Here is a 27,802-nt window from a genome sequence, read left to right as displayed (position 1 = left end):
TAGGTATACTATTATTAATTAATTAACTTAATACTACTACTACACACACACACACACACACACACACACACACACACACACACACACACACACACACACACACACACACACACACACACACACACACACACACAAACATACAATTATTTATTATATAAATATTATTTATAAATATAACTTGATTTTTTAATAAAAATTACACATTTTTATGGTTTTCCTTATATATTTTCTTTGTTACTACACATATATATATATATAAAGAAAAATAAAAAAACTACTATTATTCTTTAGCTTTGTTCAAAGTAAATATCTAGTGTAATTATAACAATAAATGGAAAATCGGCCAATATTATATATAAATAACACAAATAAACGAAGAAGTAAATGTTTATTCGGTCAAACCAGTGCTTAATAATATTTTTATACGAGTTTTTACAATTTTCAATTTAATTATGTTACCAAAACATGACAATCCGCTCCTCCAGTCGCCACTCTCCAAAACGTATCTCCTTTCAGATCTTCATTCAAACCGCTCTGTACATCGACACTCAGGACTGGGTCGCGATTATGCCACGAAATTTCAGGAGTAATACACTTCATTTCGATCAAGATCAACAGGTATGCACGATATTGTAAAGCTATAGATGGATACAAAACAGAGAGCGAATCAGGAGTATACGAATTCTACTTAACCTTCAAGCTGTCACATCATTCGCGCCAAGAATTTTGTCGACGATCAAGTTGGGTCACAAGTTGGGTTAGGCAACAATTGTCATAGCAACCACTTGCGCGACAATCTGGTCGACTAGCATTCCACATTCCACAAGCTTATGTATACCTAAGGTCTGTTTTCTGTGGCTGAATTAGTGTACACTTTTGGAACTTAAAGTGAGATAGATATATGTTTGATATTTGTCGAAAGCGAGATTCTAAAATAATCTAGTGCAGTAGGAACAGAAAACAGACCGCTATTTACATTTCGTGAGATTTCTTGTACAAATGTACAAATAGCAACAAATAGTAAATGAATTCCTTAAACACGAGGCAATACACGATTATCATAATCCTGCAATATGTTATATTGCTCTTTGACGTTTGCATAAATTCGTTCGCGAGCTTTGCCAGGCAGCATCCAACCGACCTGCTGGTACTTTATGTGTGCGTAATAATTTTTTATAATTTTTTATAATTTTCATCGTGCCTTTATTATGACGATCCATTGTTATGGAATTGTGTTTAATCGATGCAACAATTTCAGGATTCAAGATTTTTGCCTCATTGTAGCCCTCACATTGCTCTTAGTAAACTTCTTTTCTACTTACATCTTCCAGGTGAACTTAATTCAAATTTGTAGCAGATATTATTTTTTTACATTTATGTATTTTCAGTTGAGTAGAATTTATTTCAAGAAGAGAAATCTCGTCACTCAAATTTTGTTCTTTTTCTTTTTTAAGTTTTTTTTATGTTAATAAGAAATTAATTTGATGATTATTTTCTGTTTTAATTAATTAGACACAAACTGTTTTATTCTTGAGGCTTCCATGGATGCTTTCTATATAAAGCAAATTTTCTCCGTGTCCAGATTCATTCTTGGAATGTCCAAATTAGCATAAGAATGCGAAACGCATAGTCTTAATATAAACTGTTTTCTTATATAATTTAAATTATAGAGAATATAAATAATAAATAGTTGTGTTGACACACGCACGCACGCAATTTGTCTTTCTTTTTATATTGACATAAAAAAAACTTGAAATTAAATGAAAAACAAGAATTGAATGACGATTTTCTTTCTAAATAATTTCTAAATATTTTAAAAATATACGAAATTATAAGAAAATCAGAATAAGGAATGTTGTGTAAATTTACAGCGTGTTAATCTGTTAAAAATATATTTTACAAGTGAAGAGTAGACTTTAAAAATACGCTTTGTCTGAAATTTACAATTTTCAAGAAAACAATAAAGAAAACTAACACACTTTACAGAAAATAACAATATGTCAATCAGTAGGCTGTTAAAAGTTAAAAAAATTACTAAAAATGCTAAAGGTATAAAGAAATTTTGTTTCTTAAAGGACATAATGGACTGTAAATGTCTAGATTCTTTTCAGTATATAAATTGAGAATAAAAAAATGCTCTCTGAACATTTCAGATTAGTTTAAATATAAATATAATTTCATTTTAAATATAATTTCATCACTACGTCATTTCTTTAACTCAGAAAATAAAATTTTGGATGAGACACATTTTAAAATGCTCCTCAAGTTGTCAAAGTAACTGAAAAATTGGATCCCAATGAAACGAGTTGGAGTGTATAGTAAGAGTTATAGATAGTCGTGAGATCTTAAGTCGTAAAAAATTAATCACAATCGATTATTCTTCTCATATTAAATTGTGATTAGTCAATTTTTCTATGATATAAAATCCTACTACCATTTGCGACTTCTATTGTTGATCCCGCATTTTTGCATATAATATACCTTATAATGTAATAAATAAAAGATTCAATAATGGATATTTTTTTAGCTCTAGTACATCAAATGTGTTCTGTGAACACAAGTTTTACATTTTTGATATACCAAGCTCAAAAACTATTCACTATTGAGCTTTGTGTCAACGATATCTGTATTCATCGCATTATAAGCCTAATGTCATATGTGAAAATTAACTCAATTCACTCAATTTTCCATACAATTAGATAATGTGGAATTCCTTAGCAAAATGCCTCAAATTAGTATTGCAGAATATGATGGCAGACGAATCATGAAAACCAAGTAAAATTTCGTAATCGTTTCGTAATCATTTAAATGATATTAATAATCTACTATGTCAGCAAACTTTGTTGGTGGAAGCTTAATTTGAATGCAATTGACATTTGCTACAATATTCTGTTTAAAGCTGGAATTATTAAATTATGTTTACTGATTGACAAGTTTTCATATTTCCTATATCATGTATATTTGACAGAGATATGTAAACTAGATTTCATTTTCAGGCAGGTTTGATACAGCTACTGTACACAAGATTCCGTATGACATTAGTATTATGCATTATCTATATGATGTTATCAATCAGTTTGCATACATGGCACATCAGTATACATTGGTCAATGCCGTTAAAACATTATTGGACAAAAGAATTTCACACTCTTTATTCTGCACATAGAACAGGTACAACATTAAAAAACTTAGAATATTATCTTAGAACGTTGATAAATAAATGGTAATTCAGGATTTTTATAAAGTTGCAGTGCTGTATTATTACTTTTACAAAAGAGCCTCTCTGAGAATCGGTGATCCAAGATTCTATAAAAGTTCTGCTTGGGTACAAAAGCAATTGAGTATTCCGTGATTACACGTAAATAAAATTTTGATGAGACATAAAGGGTAATTGTAGCTCTGATAAAATATAGATGTAAGAATATATCTGTGTATTTCAAATTTACTATTTTAAGCTTTTTATACAATGTCTTTATATTTATACAAATTTATATGATTATATTACATAAATGAAACGAAGTTGATATATCCATAAATTAATTTCTAAATTCATATACTATACAAACATTGTACAATTTATATACATTGTATAAAAAAACTTTTATTACAAACTTTTTATATACACATTTTTATATTTGTACGTTCTATGTCTTTCGAAATCGAGGAAGAAATGATTTTATGCATTAATGAAAAATGATTGTGCCAATGCACATATTAATACATTAATGAAAAATAATTCATTATTCTATACTTCTTATACATTATCTTTTGTGTCATTTTGATTAGTCTCGAGCAATTTATATATGTGATCACTCATATAAGGATGTTCTATAACTCTTAATTAATATTTCTGGGAGTAAAAAAGCATGAAATATTAAACTAAAAGTTCCTTTCCCAAATTTTGGCTTAAACTATGTATAATCAATAAATGGGTAAGTTATTTATTTATCTATGCATTTATTTATTTATTAATTAATATGAAAAATTACAATAAAATTTTAATGGGGGAATGTACAGTAAGAACGAGGAATGCCTATAGCATGCTGTGCTCCTGCGTATTCCGACTAGGCACAATTCGATTGATCAATTTTAATTGTTAATAACTCGGTAAATAATGATTTGAGTCAAAATTGGGAAAAGAACTTTTAATTCAAAAATTCATCCTTTTTCATTCTCAGAAATATTAATTAAGAGTTATAGGATCCTCTGTATATAAGTTCACTGTGCATTGTACAAAGTTCCAATCATAATATCTGGCTGATGAATCTATTTAATTGTATATCAGAATTTGTTAATAAATTTAAAATAATTAAAATTTAAAACAAATAATTGTATAAGTTTATTACATTTATCTGTGACCTAATATTATCTTAATTTTTATATTAATATAAAATCAAAATTGAACTCTCAATAGCGTGAGATATACATATACATAGAATATATATATATTACAAATTTTACATTTATTTAGGTTATTTTTCAGTGCAAGAAATAATTTCGATTATATATTCAACATTTTTTGATAATAAATATTTATAGGAAATGTTTATAGCAAATGCTGGTTGTTTATACACTTTAAACCAATAATAATATAAATAATGAAATGCAATTATATGTTATTAGGTATTTTATCAAATTTGTATTAAATTAAAAAGAAAAATATATAACAAACTCTCATACAATCCAGGGCAGTATTATATTAAAATATAAAATACATGAATGGTTAAAATATGAATAAGACTTTTTTTTGCAAAAACAAATTAATATTGGTATATTTACATTGAGGTGGGACTGTCTATTTACGTCGTAACAATTATAGGCAATTGTTCGTGTTACTCATTACAAAGTTTTGTTCATTTTTGAATTCTCTAAGGCTTGTTCTACAATAGAGTTGTAAGAAATTAAGCTGTAAGAAATTAACCAATCATAGTCGATTATTTTTCTCACATTCAATTGTGATTGGCCAATTTCTTACGGCTTACGACTTGCGTAATGTAGAACAGGCATTATAAAACATAATTTATTAATAGTTATTATTAATCGTAATAACTGTATTTTCTATACATGATTTTTTTGTAACAAACAAACTTAGAATTGACCATACAAACATTTGATTTTAACATTTATTTTTCAATTTCATGTGAATCTGCTGTATTGAAATATATAAAAGAGCGCTCTTACTTCTCGATCAAAAAGACGAAAATCTAAAAATTTTATTATGCAAAATATGAATATTTCAAATATATTCTTTTTAAGAAAATTTAGAAGTTTATGTAAAAATAATTTATTGGTTCTACTAGAGAGATTTTTTTATATCGGTTTCTATTAATTATAAATTAAAAATTAAATTATGCAAAAACTCTCTTAACCTCGCCTTATATGTAAAACTCTATTACATTAAGGATATGTTCCGAGTTACATATGAAGTGCATAATGTATTATTTTATCTTTCTTTATTATTCGATGAATAACAGAGACAAATGTTGCATGATGCGCTTCATGCATTACTCGAAACGCATCTTACGGTTCCTGAGTACTCATTCCAGCTATATTAAATCATGACGTTATAAGCTAAAAATGTGTCATAAGCGGCACGTTGATTTTTCTTGCATGCCATTTGTAAATAAAGAGAATTTGGATGAAATGAAATGATGAGATCGCTTTAAAACACTTGTAAAAATGGATGAAAATTATCCTTATCTCTCTTGATACTGTAAATACTGTAAGTACTGTAAATAGTCGTAAAAGACACGTAAGTGCGTTTACTAGTTTTTATTCAATGCACATGTGTAGTTTATTTTCACTTCACGAGTTTTTCGACTCTTTATTAACTGTGAGAAAAATAAGAAGAGGCTTCGTTCATTTTTACAAAGGTTTTAAAGCGATCTCATCATTTCATTTCATCCAAATTTTCTTTATTCACAAATGATATGCAAGAAAAATCAATATGTTATTTCTCGCTTATGACGTCACAATTCAATATGGCTGGAATAATTACTCTTAGGAGCCTTAACTCTCGCATTTCACTTATTAGATAATGACTGATAATTTTTATATCGAATCTTAGGAAAATGTCATATTCAATAAAAATAAAAACAAAATTGACATTCTTTGTATCTTAAATACTTACATAATACTTACATTGTATACAGAGTTAGAGAAAGTTATACAAAAGAATTTACTTGCACATGTATGTCACTTTGGACTAAATTATTGCAAGTAAATTTGACATTGTTCGTGAAAATATCCTATACCACAGCGAGATATTTTTCAGGCAGCATCTTGCAGGCTTAGAAATTTTTTTTACATCTGCATGGTATGATTACCATGCAAAAAGAGTAATTTGTCAATCAGATGAGGCGGCAAAGTTGCTCGTCTTGTATCATATTGAATTTGTATGTCTGGCGGGATGCGTGAAGGTGGTGCACAACAAGCGGGCACACAATGATATCTGCTCACTAACTTTGCCAGATTCGGACATTTCGCCGATACCTTCGACCACCATTGCAGCGGACAATAATCAAGAGGTGCTGTAGGTTCCGACTGATATTGAACAATTTCAAGATCAGCTTTTTCCTCCGCGGGCATACCGGCCTTTGTAGTGCATAGGCCACCAAGTAAGAATTCCATACCTGTAATTAAAAATGGATCTAAAATGTCTATTTCACGTTGCCTGCATAATTGAAGATGCGTTATATGTAATTATCTAAAAAAAAAAAAAAATACCTGAGACTTTAGTTTTTTTACTTGGTACTGCCTCATCTTCGTTCTTTATCGAAACATCTCCAGATTCTTCCTGAATCAATTTCGTCAATCTTTCTTTTATAGGTGTGCTAACTACACTTTTATCTTCTTCAGTGACATATGGCATTGTTTTAAATCTGTAATATAAAAATTAGATACATGTACATAATAAGATAATGTATGTGTTCCCAAAGTGAGTTATTGCAATTTTAGTGGGATACTGCATGACTTACAATGAAATTCAGAAGTGGCCTTCATTGATTTCAATGAAACTTATAGTGTGTTCTCCTGAATATAATCATCACCCTTATTTGAGCGTAAACGGTCAACCATTTCTGAGATATTTCAATATTAAATTTAGTAGTAACAATTAGAATTTGTACGCGAGTTCATGATACTTCAAAAATTTATAAACAATAAGAATTTTACTGAACCATACATTTGAAAATTCAACAATAAGAAATAGAAGTAATGATTGTAACGGTCAAAACTAGATCTTTAATGCTTAAATAATTCATTGTTTCTACATTATCATGTTTTATCTTATATAATAATTTTTGGTTCGTAACCCTCTTTTTTCTTTGTTTTTTAAATAATTCAATCTGAATTATTATATACACTATATATTTTTTCATATATGCCATATTTATTGACATTCGAACTGCGCCGAATTGCTTTTCCGGATTTATCAACATAATCTAAAGGCTTAGGACGCTCATACGGAATACAAGAGATCCGGGTTCGATTCCCGGCTGAGGTAATATTTTTCGCAATAAATTTATTTACAGTTTTTCAGCATATTAACATCTTTTTAATATGATGTCTGATTGAGCATCAAATTATTAAAATTACTTATTAATTTAATTTGTGATATTATTACAGTAGTTTAATTACATTTATAAGTCCGGAAAACCAATTTGGCATGCAGTTTGAATGACTACAAATATATATATTATATATATATGCAAGTACATACATAGTATAATTATATAATAATTCAGATTGAATTATTCAAGCATTAAAGATCTAGCTTTAATCGTTACGGTCATTAGTTCTATTTCTTGTTGTTGAATTTTCAAAAATTTATATTATATTTATTTTTATTAAAACCTTCATTCTAAAATTTGTAAAGGTAGAAATGTGTAATAAAAATAATTAATTTTTCTTCTCAATAATTATTCCTGTCATATATTATATGCCAAAAAAATTAATTGCTAGTGAGGTTTAAACCTCACGATTGAATCTATAAATTAAGAAACAATTATCATATTCATTACGCTACAACTATTCGAAATAAACATTTTAATAAAGTCTCATGAAAAATATTTCACTTATACAACTACTAAATTTAATATTTAATGAAATATTTCGAAAATGGTTGATTGTATATACACCCAAATAAGGATATAATTATATTTAGGAAAACACTTTATAATCCTGTCAAGTTTTATTGAAATCAATGAGGATTATTTCTAAACCTTCCCTTGTCAGCGAATATAATCATTAAGTTCCCGAACTTCAATTCTCGGTTCCAATCCTACATAAGTTTAAGTTTTATAAATTCATTAAAGAATTGAAAGTTAAGAGTGAAAGAGTACAAGATGTACAATGGTAACCCGTTTCAAAATTAAATATTAGATGTATAAATAATTTCCGCGAACTTTTTTCAAAAATATATTTATTAATATATTTATTAATATATATTTATTAATATATATAAAAGAAATGGAAAATATTAGTTTTTCGAATCTATCACTTTGCAATTTTTCAGACAATATATAAATGCCATAGTGAAGAAATGTTTTGGTGCGCGTTTATCGTTTACATCAAAATCATTATTTTTAAAACAATCTTGGTACGGTCTTTCAGAAGTAATTTTTTCTCCATAAGGCTTGAAACATAGCTGAAAAATATTGGCAATAGGAACAAGGAATAACAAATTTTAATCTATAAGAAACCATATATACCAGAGTACACAGTTTCTGATGAGTTGAAATTTGTTGTTCTCTGTTCCTATTGTCTGTACTTTTCAATCGTGTGTTAGGTTTACATCTCATAAATGATTCTGATTGCTTCAGCGGTTTTACCGCAAGAAAAATAGTAAAATATGCAATAGTAAATGTACACCTTTTTATTTTCAATTTAAGGATGTACGATCGATCATTTGCAGGTGAGGAAGATACGCTATTGTTCTTCATGGATAATATCAATCCAAAAATATGAAAAATCTTTTAATAATAAGAAAGGCCTATATTAGTCTTTAGCCTTATGATTTATTAAAATTAAAAGATAACATTGATTGCTAATTTTTAATTATAAATCATAATATTAATATTCTATTATTAAGAAACGTAAGTAATTTAATGTTTTATGTTCGATAATTATCGATAACCTGGCAATGTTGCATTTAGAAAATGAGGTTGGCATTTCTCGAAACTTCTTGCGTACTAGTAATTGACAGTTAATTGAGATAAAATATTATTTTCATATACGTGTTTTACACGAATTATTTTATACGAAGATGCTTCGTTATAAAGACAAATTCATAACTAATTTATAACTAATTCTCATAACTAACTGATAACTATTTTATACTAAAAGAATACTTTAATTTTAATATCACGAATTATGTGATAAGAGTTATGATATATGATAAATCATATGATAAAAGTTATGTTTTAATATTTTAAAAGTTATAAATATATTAAATTAACATTATTAATACATATTTATATTATTGTACAATATCTTTAAAAAAAAAAAAACATCTGCGTATTTTTTTTATTATGTTAAATAAAAATTTTAATATTTAATATAAGATTAATGTTATATTACAATAAATAAAATAAATACTATACTAAATTAAAAAAAAAATATCTTTTTATAAATCAATTTATAAAATTAATTTACGAAGAGGATTATGTTCCTAGTTATATATTGAATAAATTTAGTGGATAATATTATTTGTATATTAATACATGTACATTTATATATTATCGTTTCTTTTCATATTTTAGTATATATATTTTCAAATATATTTTACTGCATTTTTTGCAGTAATAGTTGCTATAGCTTTCTTAAATTAAAAACATAACAATAAGTTGTAAGCAAGAAATATATATTCAATCACACATGTGTCATGGGATGAAATGAAACTAGTCGCAATCTAACCTAACCTAACCTAATCTAACGTCAGAAGTTAACAGTGTTGCCAAGTTTTCTGCGTATATTTTTTTAAATGCTCAAATAGGCATGCTTTCATTAGCTTTTTGCTTGTATACAAATAAATTATACGAGTGAAGAATTAAAATTCTTATAAGGCTATAAAAAAAAGATTTGTTCTAATTATTTATGTTTTTTTATGTAAATCGAAGCATTTTAAAAGTAAATAATTATGTAATAATCGGTCATTCAATGCATTTGCCATAAGACATCATACCATAAAACTCTAATTTTAGCTCTTTCTTTCTTAAAAATTACATGGTCAATCGGTTTGAAATTTTAATATAGTATTAGTTTCGTTATATAGTATTAATTTTAAATAATATTCTGTGTAATTTTTAGATAGATCGAAGTATTTTTCGATCGTACCTCCTTAACTAAAAATGCAGTTAATCAAACACGTACAACTGCAAATTGTTATACAGTTTTCGAAATACAAATTGACTAATGGAATTAACTTTACATCACCGATGAGATACTATTAAAGATGGTCGGCGCTTATGGAAGTTCGCGTATCTGTTAAAATTTAAGTGATTAAAAGTAAGAAATTAATAATACAGTACTAATTTCATTTATTAGTTTCATAGACATGTACATATGTTTAAATTACATGTTTACTTAATAATACTCGATTTTTATTAAAAACTATGATTTTAATGTAATCATCCGAGTTTTATTATTAATAGAGATGATAATTGCAGAGGAAAAATGTAATTTTTCAGCAATATATAAGATATTATAGCATTAAAAGTATGCATACTTATTTATACAACATTTACAATAAAAAATTACGAATTTAATAATGTATTATCGAAATATTTATGTCAATAAATTTTTATTAAGTCAAATAAATTTTTATTAATTTTAATTTTAATATATTGTCGGTATCATCATCATTCTTCAATTATCCCCAAGCTCCTCAGACCCCATTGATGGTGAGTCACGAAAATTTGGTCAGAACCAACGCGTATATTTCGATTTTTAATATTATCTCATCGGTGACTTTACTAATGGAAAAATTAATTAGGTGCAGAAATTTAAACACCGTTATTAACGCCATCTAAATTAATAGTAGAAACTTATTCATACACCTAATATACATATAATATGTATGCTTGTACATATATATGATCTGTTTTCTATTTCTGCACTAGATTGCACTAAAATCTCTTCTAGTAGGGACTAGACTGCATTAGAACTCTCTTTCTCGCTTTCGATAAATATCAAATATATCTCATCTATCTCACTTTAAGTTAAGCAAAAATATACACTAGTTCAGCCAAAAAAACAGACTTATTATTAACACATTCACAAACAGAAAATTCAGATATAATGGAAGGAATAAGGAACTTGTTCCTTATTTCTTTCATTGTATTTAAGCTCTAAAGATTTTCACATTAATATACCTGGGATCCAAAGTAGTTGCAATTTGTAGAAACAACGTGACATTGTAATCTGCATATCGTTCGAATAACATATCCGACAAGGATTCTTTAAAAGTCTTAGCTGTGTTACTGTCTGATTCTTTCACTTTAAGATGCGAAGATACAAGTTGCCAAAGTAATGGTTTCAATAGGGATATCAGAGGCATTTTTTCTTCGCTCAATGTCATAATAGTAACTTTGAACGGCGCGAGAACATTGACAATATCTTCCATAATTTTCCACTGTTCGTTGGATATTTCAAACATTTCATGATCTATTCCATCGGTACTTTCTAATATAGAGACAATCATGTTACGACGCGCAATTATTTGTTCCAGCATCGTGTACGTAGATATCCATATGGCTGGATAATCTAGGAATATGGTATTTTCATCCAACTACAATAAGAACAATAAATATTAAATTTATAAAATTTCACTTACCAATTTTATACATATATGCTAGAAAAAAAATTTAGCTTTTAGCAAAACTGCTTAATTGAAACATCTTTCATTTAACAGCAACTAGATATCTTGTTTTATATAACAAAAATATTTAGTTGCTTCAGCAAAATGAATAAATTTTGATTCTTTATAAATAATAAAAAAATATTTATTTATACTAATTAAACAGTTTTTTTAACTGTTATATATTTTGTTGTTGCAGAAAAATTTTGGTTCACAAAACATTAAATCGTATATGCGTGTTAGGATAAAAATATTTTATGACAAATATTAATTCATAGTATTACGAAAATACCTCTGACAATTGTTCTTGCATAGTCAAGGTTTCAAGTGCACGTGGATGGCTTATGATAGCACCAATAACCGATCTGCATTTGGCTAACGTTTGAGATACCTCAGGACTCTCGAAGCAAGCCTGCGCGCACATTTGCAGAGTATGAAGCAAGCACGGCACCACAGTGAAGCCACGATTAGTTAGCGCCGTGAGCAAATTTGTTTTTGAAGTACTAACAACCACTGCTGTTATTTTCTCTACTTTAAGTTCCCATTCACGTAAGAGAGACTCTACAACAGTTCCCCAATGGGATTCCTCCCAATCTAACGGTGCATGAAAAGTGCTTAAAATCTTACATTCTAAAGTAGCCTCTTCATCATTTTGATAATAAACCGACATAGTAACGAAATTCTCATTGTTATTGGACCGCCATTCCTCAATGGTCAATGCCAGTTCGGAGGCGATATAGGACAAGGAAGTTCTCACTGATTCTCGGAAAGTATCATATATTCCAGGTATTATCTCTTCTTCCAGCTTGTTCTTACTAGGAATCTCGCAAGGTGAACGTAAAGTTGCCACTAGTCTTTGGAATCCACGTCCCTCTACGATCTCGGGCAATTGCAAATCCATAATTAGAAAGTCCGCAATAGCTTCCGACACAGTTTTTACATCAACCGACTGATTGACATTCTCCTCCATGAGAAACGCCACATTCTGGCCATTACTGTTAATACCAGAGCCACCCTTGATCATTACCCTCAGTGGTTGACCAATGGTGATATCATCCTCCATGTTTGACAGACTTATGTTAGGATCTGTAACAAATTGTATATCACCGTCTATCTGAACAGTACCATCTGCGTTAGTGGTATAGATATATTTAGCAGGGCTTAGGCCCTTGAGCAGCTTCTTCTGCATCTTTCGCTCCTTGTTGTCCAGCGAGAGGATTTGTTTTGTAGTCGGCAAATTGGAAGATTCAAGGTCCCTCAGTTCCTGAGCGTGCTTGTTTTGCAGGTGCATACGTAGGTTGCTGGTATTACGATTATAGGCGATCTGCGTCTTGCACAGTATGCAGACGATCTTTACCTTGGTGAGAATGTCGCCGTCGTCGGTGGCTGGAAATCCAAAGAATTTCCAGTAAATACTTCGCATCGACGGCGGCACCACCAATTTTTTATATGTATACGTATGCTTCTCCTCCATCATTTTCGCCAGTACCATTTGTATATCATCCTTGTTGTCGTCCGACGTACCTGGCTTCGCCGCCGGGTTGTTCACCAATGTTTGTTTGTTATTCTCCATGCCGTACACTCAAGTATGTTCGACATGCGATCACCTGCGATCACCGGTGTAGGCATGTAGATAATAATATTATTTTATGGTTTATGGCAGGAGAGCCTGGAGAGTGAAGAGCGAGTGTCTATCACGACGAAAGCTTCAATAATCGCTCATCCAATATTCCCAATAATCCTATTAAGTACAATCAATCAATCGGGATAAAATGCCGAATGCAATTCATATCGCATTTCGCGTGTAGACTGCGAACCATGGAAGAAGACATCGCCGCGCGAGCGTCGCGCGTCGGTCGCCTCGCCGCGTCGGCGACGCGAGCAGACGCGAGTGCGCTGTGCGAACTGCGAACAACGAAGAATTTTACCGCGCGAACGCACTGCTCCGATATATCTAATTTCTCCCCACGTATACAATACACATACACTTCAGGACCGACGTCGCCTCAGTTCCACACTCTTTTTCGCGGCTATCGAAGTTCAATTCAATCCCTCGCGTCGAAAGGCAACGATGGCCTCCGCGCGATCAGCTATCGACTTATTACTTGCGACGATGCGATATCGACTTTTCTACCCATTCATTTCGCGAGAGAAGTATCGTTTAATCGTTATATCTATAGACCTCTCGCCCCCGATCGATTCGAGTATTACACCGTAATGGCGGCAATGACGAATGAGACGCAATGGGACACGCTCGCTACGAACATTCGAGCAACGATGTGCGACCGCGAAAGACATATGTATATATGTAGTACGTACGTATATGTATACGGCTGTGATCAAAGTCTCGCTATCAAATGCTTTGAAGCGTTTGATGGACCAATTAGAAGAAAGAATTTTACAAATTGACCAATTAAAAAACGCTTCGAAGCGTTTGTAGCAGCGCGTTGATCGAACTCTATTATAGGTTTATTCACGTCGCAAGCTCCAACATGCGCCAACATGCTCCTATCATAGCTTCTACTCACTCTATCAAAGGCGTTGGAATGAGCAAGAGCAATAGTAGCATATTACGACATATTGGAGCATGCCACGCGAACAAACCTTATATCATACCCTGCATTCGTTTGCGCAGCGGTTAATGCAGAAACATTACTTTATCCTTGTTGTTCATCGAGGCTAAGTTTCAAAATTTTCTCTCCGAAAAAAATTTACTCGAAATATATAGTACACGTGACGTATATACTATAGCATATAGAGTAAATCTTCCTCGGAAAGTTTTGAAATGTAATCCGAGTGTTAAACAAGAATTAAATAATACTCTCTGCGCTACTGCTGCGTACGAATGCAAACGAATGCACCTATAGATTTCTATGATTACGTTTACACGGCTTGATTCACGCCGAAGTTATATGTATATATAACATCGATGTTATGAAACTGACCAATCATAGCTGTTCCTCTAAAGAATGGAATGACTATAATTGGCCAGTTTTCTGACATCGATGTTATAACTTTGGTGTAATTTTGTAAGAGAAATGCAATTGGATAATTTTCTTTATGCATATGTTTATGCGGCTATGCAAGTTGTGTGGATATATCATAAGACATGAATTTAAGCCAATGAACCAATCATTGGCTCATCAGCTTAAGTTTATACTTTAGATTGGAATTCTATGGAGCGAAAATTGATAACAAAATGGAACTCGCGGAATCAACACGAATCACAGCCATTCTGTTTTCTTTTTTAGGGTCTAAGCATAAGAATTATCGTAACACTTACTTAGACTTAAATTGTAGTTATCTCTTGGAAACACAGCAATAAGTTGTATGTCATACATGAAAGTTTATGTATTATTTATGTCTACAACTTAAAAGGCATTCTACAATGTGTTGCAAACAACCTTTGCCAGATGAAATGTTTGTCTCGACAACCAATCAGAAGCATAAATAATATCATTAACGCTTCTAATTGATTGTCGCGACAAACGTTTCAACTAGCAAACAATGTGTTTGCAACACATTGTAGAATGCTCTTAAGTCTCTAAGTAAGTATTATGACAATTCTTGTACTCAGACTCTTACGCTATTCCTAAATCCTTTACGTTCCATGAACGAAATAAGCGGAAGCGGAACACGCGGAATAATATAAAATCATATTTTTTATATTATTTACAATACTTGTAATAATAAAAATAATATTTTAATGTAAATATAATAATATATTTTATATAACAAACTGATAAACATTTTAACTTCTTGAGCAGTAAAATATTTTTAACATTTATAACATAATCATAAAATTATTTCATGATTGGCTGAAACTTGATTCCGCTGTTGCGTTTATTACTTAATGAGACATAAGGGCGCGTTCACTTGATGAAAAAGCAGTGATCAATCAGAAATTCCTCGCACTGGTAGTAAGTCGTACAAAAAGCCGAAATTGTAGACTACCAGCTAAAGTTTTGATTGGCTGCTCTTTTTCCACTTTTCGCTTTTCCATCAAGGTGAACGCGCCCTCAGAGAAAGAAAATTAATGGAATTGTAGGCTATTGATTAATATTTACATTCCTCTTCACTAATTATCAAATCATTAACATTCTGCTACTGTGTCCATATTAATGAAGAAAACAAAAAGTATGTAACCAATCGCATTGAACAATGGCTGTAATATCGACAGCATGTAATGAGATTATGTGCTTTCATTCGCAAATTGTAACGGCAAATTAGATTATGTGCATTCATTCGCAAATTGTAATGAAATTATAGCAAAAATAGCGAAATGACTGTAATTCCGTCGTGATGATTCCGCGAGTTCCATTCCGTTATCAATTTCCGCTCTATGAGACGGCACCATAAGGAACAAAATTGTCGCGTACATAAAATGTCAGATTGATTGGATTCTTCGATACTCGAATAAGTGCGTATGGCGATACGCGTCATGGGATCATTATGCAGCTCTAATAACTATTCAGATAAAGAAAACTCGTTTTCTTAATAATCGCTTCGTAAGACAGACTGTCGTATTTTTCTATTTAATTCTACTACATTCTCTCATTTCGAATAGAAACATATCGAATAAGTATATTTTTATCAAGTTTTGCGACGATCCGCATTCTAAGATTTATAAAAGGAGATACAATGTTCTCTCCAAATAAAATTTTCCTCGGAAAGAATGTTTTGGAATATAGCTTAAGTAAATACTCTTATTATACTTACATCTGTTTTATGTTTAATGCTCGTATTCGTAGGCTGGTATTCATAAATATCATTAATTCTTATATTTGAGGTTGTTTTAAGTACAATCTTAAGATGTCACAAGCCAATCAAAGGATTGTATTAGCATTTTAAGACATTAAATTAAGACAATTTTAAAATAAGAATCGCTTCATTATGAATATCGCTCATATCTTATACTTGAGGCTTTCTTAAATTTATCTTTAGATGCTCAGTAGTCAATGAAATAATTCATAGAGTATCTGAAGATAAATTTAAGGGAGTCTTAAATATAAAGACTATGGCCGTGTTACAAAATTACTAATAGCATTGAAAATACTAGTTTACGTTACATGCACTATAGACCTTTGTGGCTGTGGTCAAAGTTTTGCTACAAATACTTTGAAACATTTGATAAACCAATTAGAAAAAAAAATTTAACAAATTGATCGATTAAAAAACGCTTCAATTAAAAAAGCATTTGCAACATCGTGTTAACCATATCCTTGTTAGACGGTACTTTATGTCGAAGTTATAATATCAATGTTAGAAAAACTGGCCAATCATAACTTCTCTGAAGAATGGAATGACTGTGATTAGCCAGTTTCATAACATCGATATTATAATTTCGGCGTAAAGCATGTCGTGTAAACGTCGTAAGCTTTTCAGTACTGGTAGTCAATTTTGGAACACAGCCTTATGAATACGGGCATAAATTTTTACATAGAGCAATATCGCTCTCAAGGATATATCTACACAAATTTGCATAGCCGCATACATAAACATATACATAAAGAAAATTATTCAATCACATTTTACGTGTATCTTTATAGGAGAAATGTAATTAGATAATTTTCTTTATGCATATGTTTATGCGGCTATGCAAGTTTGTATGGATATACTCTTAAAGTTGGATTAATCCACCTTTTCAACGGTGTCACTGGCGACAAGACAGTAGATAAATTAAGGGAATGTTTTTGTTTAGATACACAACAACTTGGCATTATTAACTTTAACAACATGATACTGATGATAAACTGAAAAAAAATCTTGAAGTGAGTTTTATTGTTAATATCAACACAATGATGATATATTTCCGCCTTCAACCTTGAGATTGACGCTTTTGAAAATGTAGGATTAGCTGCAATTGACCCAATGTGGATCCTGGTATAATCTAATGACTTTAATTTATCGCTGTGACAAGCGATATTATAAAATTGTACCTTTACGACTTGTAATCATATTGTAGAACAGACTTAAGGAAATCAACATGTTGGATTGGCTGCTGCTTATGCGATGGCCTTATGGATTTTTTGTGATTCGTCAATTCCCTTATTATTTAGTTTTACTTAAATTTTTTGTGCTGTGGTTCTTTATAGGGATCGATTACACGTAAAATGTAATACTTAAAATTACTGTTACCCCGGATCTACAATAAGTTTTTTAAGCCTTAAGTCATAAGAAATTGACTAATTACGAATTCAAGCAGAATAATCGATTACTATGATTCGTCCATTTCTCAACCATAAGCTTGAGGCTTATGGCTCCGGCATACCAGTGATGTTAGTCATGAGCGACATGCGATATCCAATAATAGTACCTTTGAATGAGAATATCGATAAAGTTGTATACTCATTGGATATCGCGTGTCGCGCGCGACGAACATCACGCTAATGTGCCGGAGACATTAGAACTTTATTATAGATACAAGGTTATAGATATTTTGTGCGGCAGCTTTTAAATGATTAAAGATAAATTTTCACGAGCTGCTTTAACCGGCTGTTTCAGCAAAAAAATCACGTCAAAATGGACGCTTGATATTCGTCAATTTTGATGATCTTTTTTATCACTAAAACAAGCGGGTTAGAGCAACTCGTTAAAATGTACCTTAAAAAAGGTAAAGGTGCATTTTCACGAGCTGCTCAAACTAGCCGACAAACGAATTACGTGTCGATTTTTGTCGTAAGTTATATATTAGAACGACAATTTACATATGAAAAAGGGCAAGAAGCATTAAATTTGATATTTGAGCGACAGATTCGATATGTTGTTCGTATTTTTCATTTGCAATAACATTAATACGCTGAATTAAACAATTATTAGATTCTGATTGTACCGAATCCTCTATCTATCTAGGTCAGCAATAAAAAAAAGAATAAATTAGGTTAATCAACCGTGTCAATACAGTCGATACAGTGAAACTGTTCAAATTTTCAGTCGCTGGATAAATCTGTCGCTCCAATTGCTTATTTTAGTAGGACATGAAACTATACCTTAATACTTAATATCTCGGCTCACGAGGTAGCAATGCTTTTTCACACTTTTCTCAGCCAGATTCGTTCATTTTCGGAGATACTTCGAACCAAAAAATGCGCTGAGTGAGCTTAATTTCATCAATTTCTGAAGTGACTTCTGATGTAGCTGAACTAAAAACAGGTAATTTTACAGTTTAGTACAATCACCTTAAAAATTAGTAAAATTAAGGTTATTCGATACATTTTTGCATGAAATGAAAGATTCTGGCAGAAATAATCATCGCTGTGCCTCATGAACCGAGATATTAAGCATTAAAGTTGACTACTATTGAGGTTAGGAAATCTGTCACAGAGGTCTATAATTGTACTGTTTCATATGGGTTTCGACTTTTCACGCGAAGCAATTCTCATCCTTTCTCCCCTCTTGCAAAGAGGCACATGACTTCTATAATTGTACTGTTCCACTGGGGGTTATTGTTCCTGGGTTTCGATTTTGCAACAGTACAATTATAGAAGTGCACTCCTTTACAGGAGGACGGAGTAAGTCGCTTCGCGTGGAAAATCGAAACCCATATAGAACAATACAATTATAGAAGTCCTTATTTTGTTTCTGTGACAGATTTCCTAATAGGAGTCAACTCTAATATTTTGGTTCGCGGATTTCTGCCAGATTCTTTCATTTCATGTCTAATTTTATTGATTTTTGAGGTGACTGTGCTGAACTGTATAATTACCTCTAAACAATTATCTTTTTATTTGTTAGATTGAGTAAGCTGGTTATTTATTCGCGGAAACGAGTTTCACATGTGTGAAACTCAAGAAGCTTACGTATCCATTGCCAATGACACACGCTGATTCGAAACTGTCAATCTGAGATGCATCTATCAAAAGAGTTTGGACTGTTACTGCTTCTGATATTATGGCGATTAATCAGCGTAATTGTAGTGCGGACTGCTCATGTGCCAGACGAGTACTGGCAGTCGCTGGAAGTGGCTCATCGTTTGGCATTCGGTTATGGATACCTCACATGGGAATGGACAACAATGATTCGTAGTTACATGTATCCGTTTCTCATAGCGATCCTTTATCGGATACTTGCCAAACTTTCCTTAGATTACATACTGCTGTTGACGATGCTGCCCCGCGTCTTTCAAGCTATTCTTGTCGCCTATGCAGACTACAGATTTTACCAATGGACCAAAAACAAGTGGATGCTTATCTCTTTGTGCTTGAATCCATTCTGGTATTATTGTGCTACTAGGACACTGATAAACTCAGTGGAAACTGCATGTACTATTATAGCATTATCAATTCATCCAATACTAGGGAGAGCAATTTCCAGACTAAGCTTAAAATATATGTGGATCGTAGGTTTTCTCTGTATGATAAGACCCACCGCTGCAATCATGTGGCTTCCTTTGTGTTATATTCATATTTATTGTCTTCGTTATATTCGTTGCGATGCATTAGAAAAGAAATTACTGCCTGGTCGATGCGTTTTAATATGTTTTACTTGCGCCATAATTTCTATATTAGTAGATTGTTACTGTTATGGAACGTTTGTTATAACTCCTTGGAAATTCTTCCAAACGAACGTACTTAAGAATGTTGGGAATACATATGGCATCAAGCACTGGTTATGGTATATTTATATTGCTTTACCTGTGCTGCTTGGGTTGCATTTCTTTCCATTCCTGATTAGTTTCTACTCAATATATAAGCAATCTTTTTTTCTTGCTAAAGAAGGGATTATGCTAGGAATAATCTGTTGGACTTTACTCATCTACTCGTCATTGTCTCATAAGGAATTTCGATTTATCTTACCACTTTTGCCATTGTTAATATGCACGAGTTTCACTAGTCTTAAATATTTAAACATTAACGCTAACGTACGTAAAAGGATTATAGCGATGTTCATGTGCAGCAATATCATAATTGGATTGTTCATTTCCATGATTCACCAACGTGGTACGTTAACGATAATGGCGGATCTGCGAAATGAAATTACTCGTACAAATACTTCATTGACGGATACGCTGATTTTGACCCCATGTCACAGCACGCCATTGTATAGTCATTTACATGTAAACATATCAATAAGATTTTTGACATGCGAGCCTAATTTGAGCAACACTGAAAACTACATAGACGAAGCCGATCAGTTCTTTGCGAATGCAACAGTCTGGCTCAGAGATAATTATATTAACAATGTGAAAGTTATGTTACCGACTTATGTGATAGCATTTGATAAAATTGCGAGTGAAATATCTGAATTTTTAGGTACTTATAAGTTAATTGCCAAAGAATTTTATACATACAGATCACTAACGGTAGGGAATTACGGAGAAAATATATTATTATATAAGCGTGTGTAATATTTGTATATTGTACAATGAATGTTTAAAAAGTATTTGTGCAGGGAAAATTTTATTTATTTATTTATATTTATTATATTTATTTATTTCATATATATATATAAATATAGAGAAACGTCACTTATTCTCAGAAATATGATTGTACGCTGTTACTAATGGACTTTTACACACAATTCATCTGATATATATATATATATATTATATATATATATATATATATATGTCACGTGAATTGATTCTCAGTCTTTGCAAAGCATCCTTATACATGTAGTTTCCACTCAGTGAAAAAACTTTTCTTCTAGACTTTCAATCTTAGTTCTACAAACTCGATATCATTCGTTCCAGTAATATCCAGACTTCAGCTGCACACTTATTTTTAAAATATATGGACTCAAAATTTATATTATATCAAGCAAATATATATTTGAGGTGACAGCTGTACGAGCCAAAAGTGAATTTTTTAACTTTTTTCCGATTTTCTCATGAAATTTAGTGCAACTGAAGTCCTGTTTATGAGTACTTTAATTATATAATAACAATTTTGCAATCCGTAAATCCAACGGAGATTTTTCATCGAGTGGAAATGTCGGTAATATAGACGGCGGATCCTAAAACGAAGTCCGAATTCCGACGAAGTCATCAGAGGTCGCTGTTTTTTCAGCGTATCGACATGTTTTTGTACTACCAATTTCTCACGCAATTATAATACACGTAGTCGCACATTCAATTTCCGTATAACAAATTCATTGCGATGAAACGTCTAAGTCTAATTTTAAGAACTCGACGTTATTTGTGCAAATTACGTGTTTGTGTTAATTATTATTTCATAAGTACAAGTTGCAAAACTTTCGTATTAAACAAATGTTGTCACGACTTGACAGCTTGAAATGCCATATTACACTAAGAAATAGTAAAAAATATATCAATTTGAAATTTTTGATCTTTCTCGACATAAACTTTACCTTACAAACACGTGTTAATGCGTATACTTTAATTCTGGAAAAGGATTTCGAATTTGTGAAAGAAAAAAATATTTGTTACAAAAATCCTTTATGAGGATCTTAAAGTCGTCCTGCTTTACCACGATTACGTTTTAGGAGAAATCTTCGAATTGGACTTCATGGATCGTAGAATTTTTTTTTACAGAATTAAAGAACGCATAAAATGAAATCCCGAAAATGAAAAACACGATTTCACGAGAAAATCGGAAAAAAATTAAAAAATTCACTTTTTCTGACACGTACAATTGACATCTGCGGTTAATATTTGCTTGATATAAAAGTTTTAAAACTTATTGATTGATAGATTGAAAATAAGCATGAAGCGAAATTCAAATTACTTGGATGAGCAATACTAAGTGGAATTAAGATTCAAAGCGTAGAAAAAAATATTTCTCCTAAAATGAAATTACGTGTTTTGCAAGGGCTTATTTTTGTGCTCTTTTACAGAGTTACAAAAATCCTTTTCCAGGATTAAAGTATATACATTAATACGTGTCTGGGAGATGGAATTTATTCCGAGAATGACAAAAAATTTGTCTTAAGATTTCAATTTTGATAATTTTTTATCATTCTTCCCTTTAAAGAGGTAGCGCCGATATCGGCCGCATGGTTTGCAGCAATCGGCGCCAATCATCTGATGATAACATAGTTTTTTGAATTCTCGCCGACGTGTTGCGTGTACGCGCAACTGCAGTTTACTTTTGGTTTATAATAACTTGCCGAAATAATTTTCTCTTAATTTAGGTCAAAACTGAAATATCAAATATGCAATATAACGCCTCTTTCGATTTTCCTGTAATTTATATATTTTCATGCGTAGAATATATTCCGAGGAGGAAAATCATCATTTAAGTCTTGTTTTTTTATTATTTAATTTCAAAGTTTTTTGATGACGGTAAGTTGAAAAATGATAATTTAATAATATTTTACAACTGCGCATGATGCTCTTTAATGTTGTCATTTATAAGTTAATAACATCAGTTCAATTATACATTAATTGTAACTATAAAATATAAGAAAATTACAACTTAATTATATAAGAAAATTCGTATTTATTTTAATTAATTAGAGAATTAATATGCACAGATATACATTTTGTATCATAAACTATATAATTTAAATTATATAGCAAAAGATAGTTCGTGATTCAAAATGTCATCTGCAAATTTTATATAAGTGTCGGTACATAATCCATAGGTATATAATTCATATACAGGTCCCGCGAGACTTTTCCGTCCACAGGAAGATAGATGGAATCGAAATAAACATAAAAGTTCTTTATCGTTTAGCGATATAAATTAATTAATAGGAAAATAATTTTAGAAAAAATTTTGAGTGTTTATATTTAATATTGAAAAAGGTTTCTTAAGTTACCTCTTAATAAATTTTTATTTATTACATTAAATTTTATTTGTACTGGAAATTGCATATATCTTAAAACGAGATGAAAATTACGAAAGTAAGCGAATTGATTCAATATTTAGCATTTCATTGGTCAACATTTATTGTGAATTTGCTGACTTTTATAATTTTCATCTTGTTTTAAAATATACAGTCGATCCTCTGAACTTTTTATACTGAGGACTTTTTTCGTTTTGCAATATTTTTTTATACGTTCGGATAAATAGGTCATAATTTTCTAAAATTTTCTAAATTAGCTATTAATTCATATAGCTTTTGCAAGACAATAAAGGAATGCGATGGAAGAAGTCAATGTCGGCGTTCTTGTTATCACCGATGAGAAAAAGCGGCATCTCTTATTCGTCCGACCATCAGTAACCTTAAGCGACTATCGTGAAACAGTCATAAACCGGAGGATCTTCCATGCTAAAAATGATCCGGATTGTTGGAAAGGTGGAGAGGGATCCCTCCGCTTGGAATAAATGGGTACCGTTAGTAAGTAGGACTTGAATCCCAGACTCTCGATGCGGGAACGATAACGATTCTAACGGTACTTGTACAGCGCACTACAGATGCTTCGAAACGCAATTATCCTTGCGAAACTGCGTCGTTTTTCTTGAATTTACGTAGATTTCTATAGCAATTACGAATACGTGCGGATAGCAAACTGTATATTGAATCTGTCAAAGACTTGGAACTTGCTGTTGCCACCTTATATAAATCTCATTTTACATACGATTTATGTATTTGTATAGTCTTGATAAGTATAAATAATGTGATCAAATGTTTCGATTTCGGCGTGTTTATCTAACTGTTCCGCCAAAGATGTTAAATATTTATTTTTATATTAATAAAAAGTAACAAAAAACTGAAAAATATTTTATAAATTTTAATCGTTTAAGGCATTTATTCCCTACTTGTGTATTTACATTTATGATCATAAAAAGTTCTTTGTTTAATATTGTTTATAAATTTTATCTAATTGTAAAATCATAGAATGTATATTAATTATCATGTGTATTATTTTCATGAAGTAATACAATAGTATTAGTAGCATTGAATGAATTTTCTCTATAATGAAAAGTATGGATAGCGGAAAAATTCAATTTTGAGTTTGTATTTTAAAAGCAATATTAATTGAAAAATTAATTTTGACAGTTGTCAGAAATTTTATATATTCCTTAAGAGGATTCATCTTCTTTATTAAAGCAGATAATTTCAAATATAAATAATTGTATATATTATATTTATGTTTTAACTGCTAACTATTTACATACTGTACTTAATTATCTTAATGAGTTCTGTGATCTATATTTCCGAAATATTATATTTTTTTAAATACAACAGTCATAATTTGAGTTTTTTGAAAAGATTCTGAGTGAGTTATAACTGTCTTTCCGTATTTTATTTATTCACTATTTTATTCTTTAGCGCTCACTTATTGTTAGTCAAATATCTAAATGACGGTTACATTTTTCAAGCAAGGGAATGAGAGAGATTCTAAGAATTGCAGACTGAATCTTTTGCGGTACTCTCTGAATTAATTTATGAATTTATTTTTTTTGGACATCGCTGATGATGGTTTAAATGGAGTCGAAATGTTCGATTTATATATAATTTATGTAAGATTTTTTATTAATTATTACAAACGAATTGTTTGTTATTTCTCTTAATCGTCCGTTAATTAATAAATTTGTTAATTATCTATTTTAATTAAATAATTTTCTATTATTACATTTATCTTTGTATTTCTCTCCATATATCTCTCTTTTTTCCGTTTAATAAAAAGTTATCTCGCTTCAGATCCGAAAATATGTGCAATTGTCACATTAAGTATAAATCACTCTCAATTTATTATTACATTTTCTTGGAAAAGACAATAATATAATTAATAAATATGAAAGGAAATAACTAACCAAATATTAAGACTATTACAGAAACAAATATTATTTTTCAAATAAAATAAAACTCTTTTATTTTAGGTTTTATTAAATGTAGAACATTTCAATTTATGAGAGGTGTTTTATATTTATGGCCACAAAACTACATATAAGTATGTATGTATTCCTTAACAGTACTATTAAATTATACGTATTAACATATTCACGCATTATTAAATATACATTATGAAATATTCTTATAAAAAAAACAAATATAATGTCATAAAAATGTCAAGGTTGCTTTATTCAAATCTCATTTCAAAATATATTTGTCGACGTTGACATCGTGCGTGGATCTTCGAAATTGACAACGACAATTTTGCATTTTTCAACTAGGCGCAAAGAATCGCGCCCACTCTCCGTTAAAACTGGAAATACGATGAACAAGGAAAAATGAATGGACGAAGTCAGCGAGGTGCTCCGAGTAACGGCGATCGGCGCATTAAGAGATAAAACGGAAAGTAAAGATACCTACTGATATCCAATGGAAAAATCGAGGAAGGAAAAACTTAATGTGTAGGAAGTTCCACAGAAAGGGGTAAGGGTTGAGAAAAGAGAGGAGGAGATCGGAAATTCTTCGGGAACGCGACGAGATGCACTATCGTCGGACAAACTCATAGGCGATGCGTGACGAGATGAGGCGAGGTGTAGCGAAGCGAACGGGGAAGGTAACTCCGCGTAATCGAAGGTACGGCTACACGGCAAAACCCAGGGGAAAATGTAAAGGAGGATGATGGGGGAAAGGGAGGGAGGAGAGACTGACTACATGGAGTCAACGTTCCGGCCGGGTCAGCGACCACTCATTGCTCTCGCTCGCTCTCTCCCGATCATCCCCTCTTTCTCGCCTCTTCGGTGCGAGAGCGGCTTCCTCGGCATCCGACGCCGCGCGCTTCCCGAGAAGAGGCCTTGCTTCCTCGTGGAATCTACGGCCTCCTTGCGAAAGTCCGCGATCCCTTTCCTCCCCTCCCCCCTCCCTCTCTCTTTTTCTGTTTACGAGAACGTCCTTGCGGGAAGCTGGATCAAGTTGTCGCACTTGTCGTAATAATACCTAAATTTGATTCGTTAATGCGTGTATATTTTTACAACTTTCGTTTACTAATCGAGAATCTCACTTAAGGCACACATTTAATGGTAGTAGTAAACATGACAACAGGGAATCGATTCTGTATCTTGAAACGAGGTGAAAATTACAAAAGTGAGCGAATTTACTAGAATACTGATAATTTCATTGGTCAACATAAATAATAAATTTGCTCACTTTTGTAATTTTCACCTTGTTTGAAAATATAGAATCGACCCCCAGTTTATTCGAGATAGTAAATGCAATGATTTTTTTTGTCATAACGAAATGGTAAATAGAACTTGTGTGTTAAATAACGCATTTGAACTGAGAACAAATCTAATTAAATAAGAGAATTCTATATTTAGTCAAAGCGGATCTCAATGAATTTAAATATTTCTATGAGAATTTATATGTATACATATCTTTTGCAAATTCTGCGCGCTAAATTCTTTTTCGGTCTTGAAACTCAATTATGAATAAAACTGTAATAATAGAAGAATAATAATATTATTTATTAAATTGACAAGTAATTTAATAATTTTTGATGCTAATAAGCATCAAAATATAAGATGTTAATAATCAAATGTTAAGGAGAATTTTAAATCTGTGAATAATTTATTATGAAAAATAGAATTTGTTTGTCCTTACCGACTAAATAAATGATTATACAAGAAAGATATCTGAGAGATCAATTAATAGAAGAAGAACAAATAAATATATATATCTAAATATTATATAAATTTGGAATATTTTTCTTGCTTTAATGCTTATTTCTTACCCTAAAAGTGAAAGTGCCGGAAAGATCGGTTTTGCATATCATAGAAAATTTATAGAGACAGATGATTTGAAAATAATTCTATATTTAATCTTAGAATATTAGACCATTAAAGTAATAGGACATCCAAACAGCTAGTTGCTAGATTGTCAAACATTCTTGCAGCATTATTATCATGCTATAAATATTTTCAAATCTATATCTAAACAATAGTATAAATGAAAAAATGGACTGATAACTGAGTGACATAAATCATTTAAATATATTTTTTCAATTTTATAAATTGTATATATATATATATATATATATATATATATATATATATAGTTACTTATTTTATACTAACAACTACTTCTTCGTGACTAATAAGATATATCGTCGTCGTCGCATTATTACTAGTAACGAGATATTCGTTCTAC

The 27,802-nt window shown here is 30.9% G+C and overlaps 4 protein-coding genes across 4 annotated transcripts in view; 2 read left to right on the top strand and 2 right to left on the bottom strand.

Annotated features, from left to right (window-relative positions):
• Window positions 1–600, bottom strand: part of LOC105625624 (chromatin assembly factor 1 subunit B) — a 3,263-nt gene extending 2,663 nt beyond the window's left edge. The window contains exon 1 of the mRNA XM_012206947.1: window positions 460–600. Within this exon, the coding sequence (XP_012062337.1) occupies window positions 460–600 (141 nt within the window). The remainder of the gene's footprint in view (window positions 1–459) is intronic.
• A 424-nt stretch (window positions 601–1,024) lies between these two features.
• Window positions 1,025–3,352, top strand: LOC105625623 (transmembrane protein 138). The gene is made up of 4 exons (XM_012206946.1): window positions 1,025–1,158; window positions 1,259–1,331; window positions 2,997–3,171; window positions 3,246–3,352. Exons 1-4 carry the CDS (start codon window positions 1,025–1,027, stop codon window positions 3,350–3,352), a joined length of 489 nt encoding a protein of 162 aa, XP_012062336.1.
• Window positions 3,353–6,303: 2,951 nt separating this feature from the next.
• LOC105625622 (zinc finger BED domain-containing protein 1-like) lies at window positions 6,304–13,430 on the bottom strand. The gene is made up of 4 exons (XM_012206945.1): window positions 12,150–13,430; window positions 11,373–11,788; window positions 6,727–6,881; window positions 6,304–6,632 (listed from the first exon to the last, which is right to left on the bottom strand). The coding sequence occupies exons 1-4, from the start codon at window positions 13,428–13,430 to the stop codon at window positions 6,304–6,306; spliced, it is 2,181 nt and encodes a 726-aa protein (XP_012062335.1).
• Window positions 13,431–18,828: 5,398 nt separating this feature from the next.
• LOC105625621 (GPI mannosyltransferase 3) lies at window positions 18,829–21,203 on the top strand. Its single transcript, XM_012206944.1, has 2 exons — window positions 18,829–19,009; window positions 19,592–21,203. Exon 2 carries the CDS (start codon window positions 19,704–19,706, stop codon window positions 21,201–21,203), a length of 1,500 nt encoding a protein of 499 aa, XP_012062334.1. The 5' UTR covers window positions 18,829–19,009; window positions 19,592–19,703.
• Window positions 21,204–27,802: the final 6,599 nt, after the last annotated feature.

This window comes from Atta cephalotes, assembly GCF_000143395.1.
Source record: "Atta cephalotes unplaced genomic scaffold scaffold00003, whole genome shotgun sequence".
Classification (NCBI taxonomy): Eukaryota; Metazoa; Arthropoda; class Insecta; order Hymenoptera; family Formicidae; genus Atta; species Atta cephalotes.
Note: the sequence above shows the minus strand (reverse complement) of the source record. Positions and strands in the feature narration are given on the sequence as shown.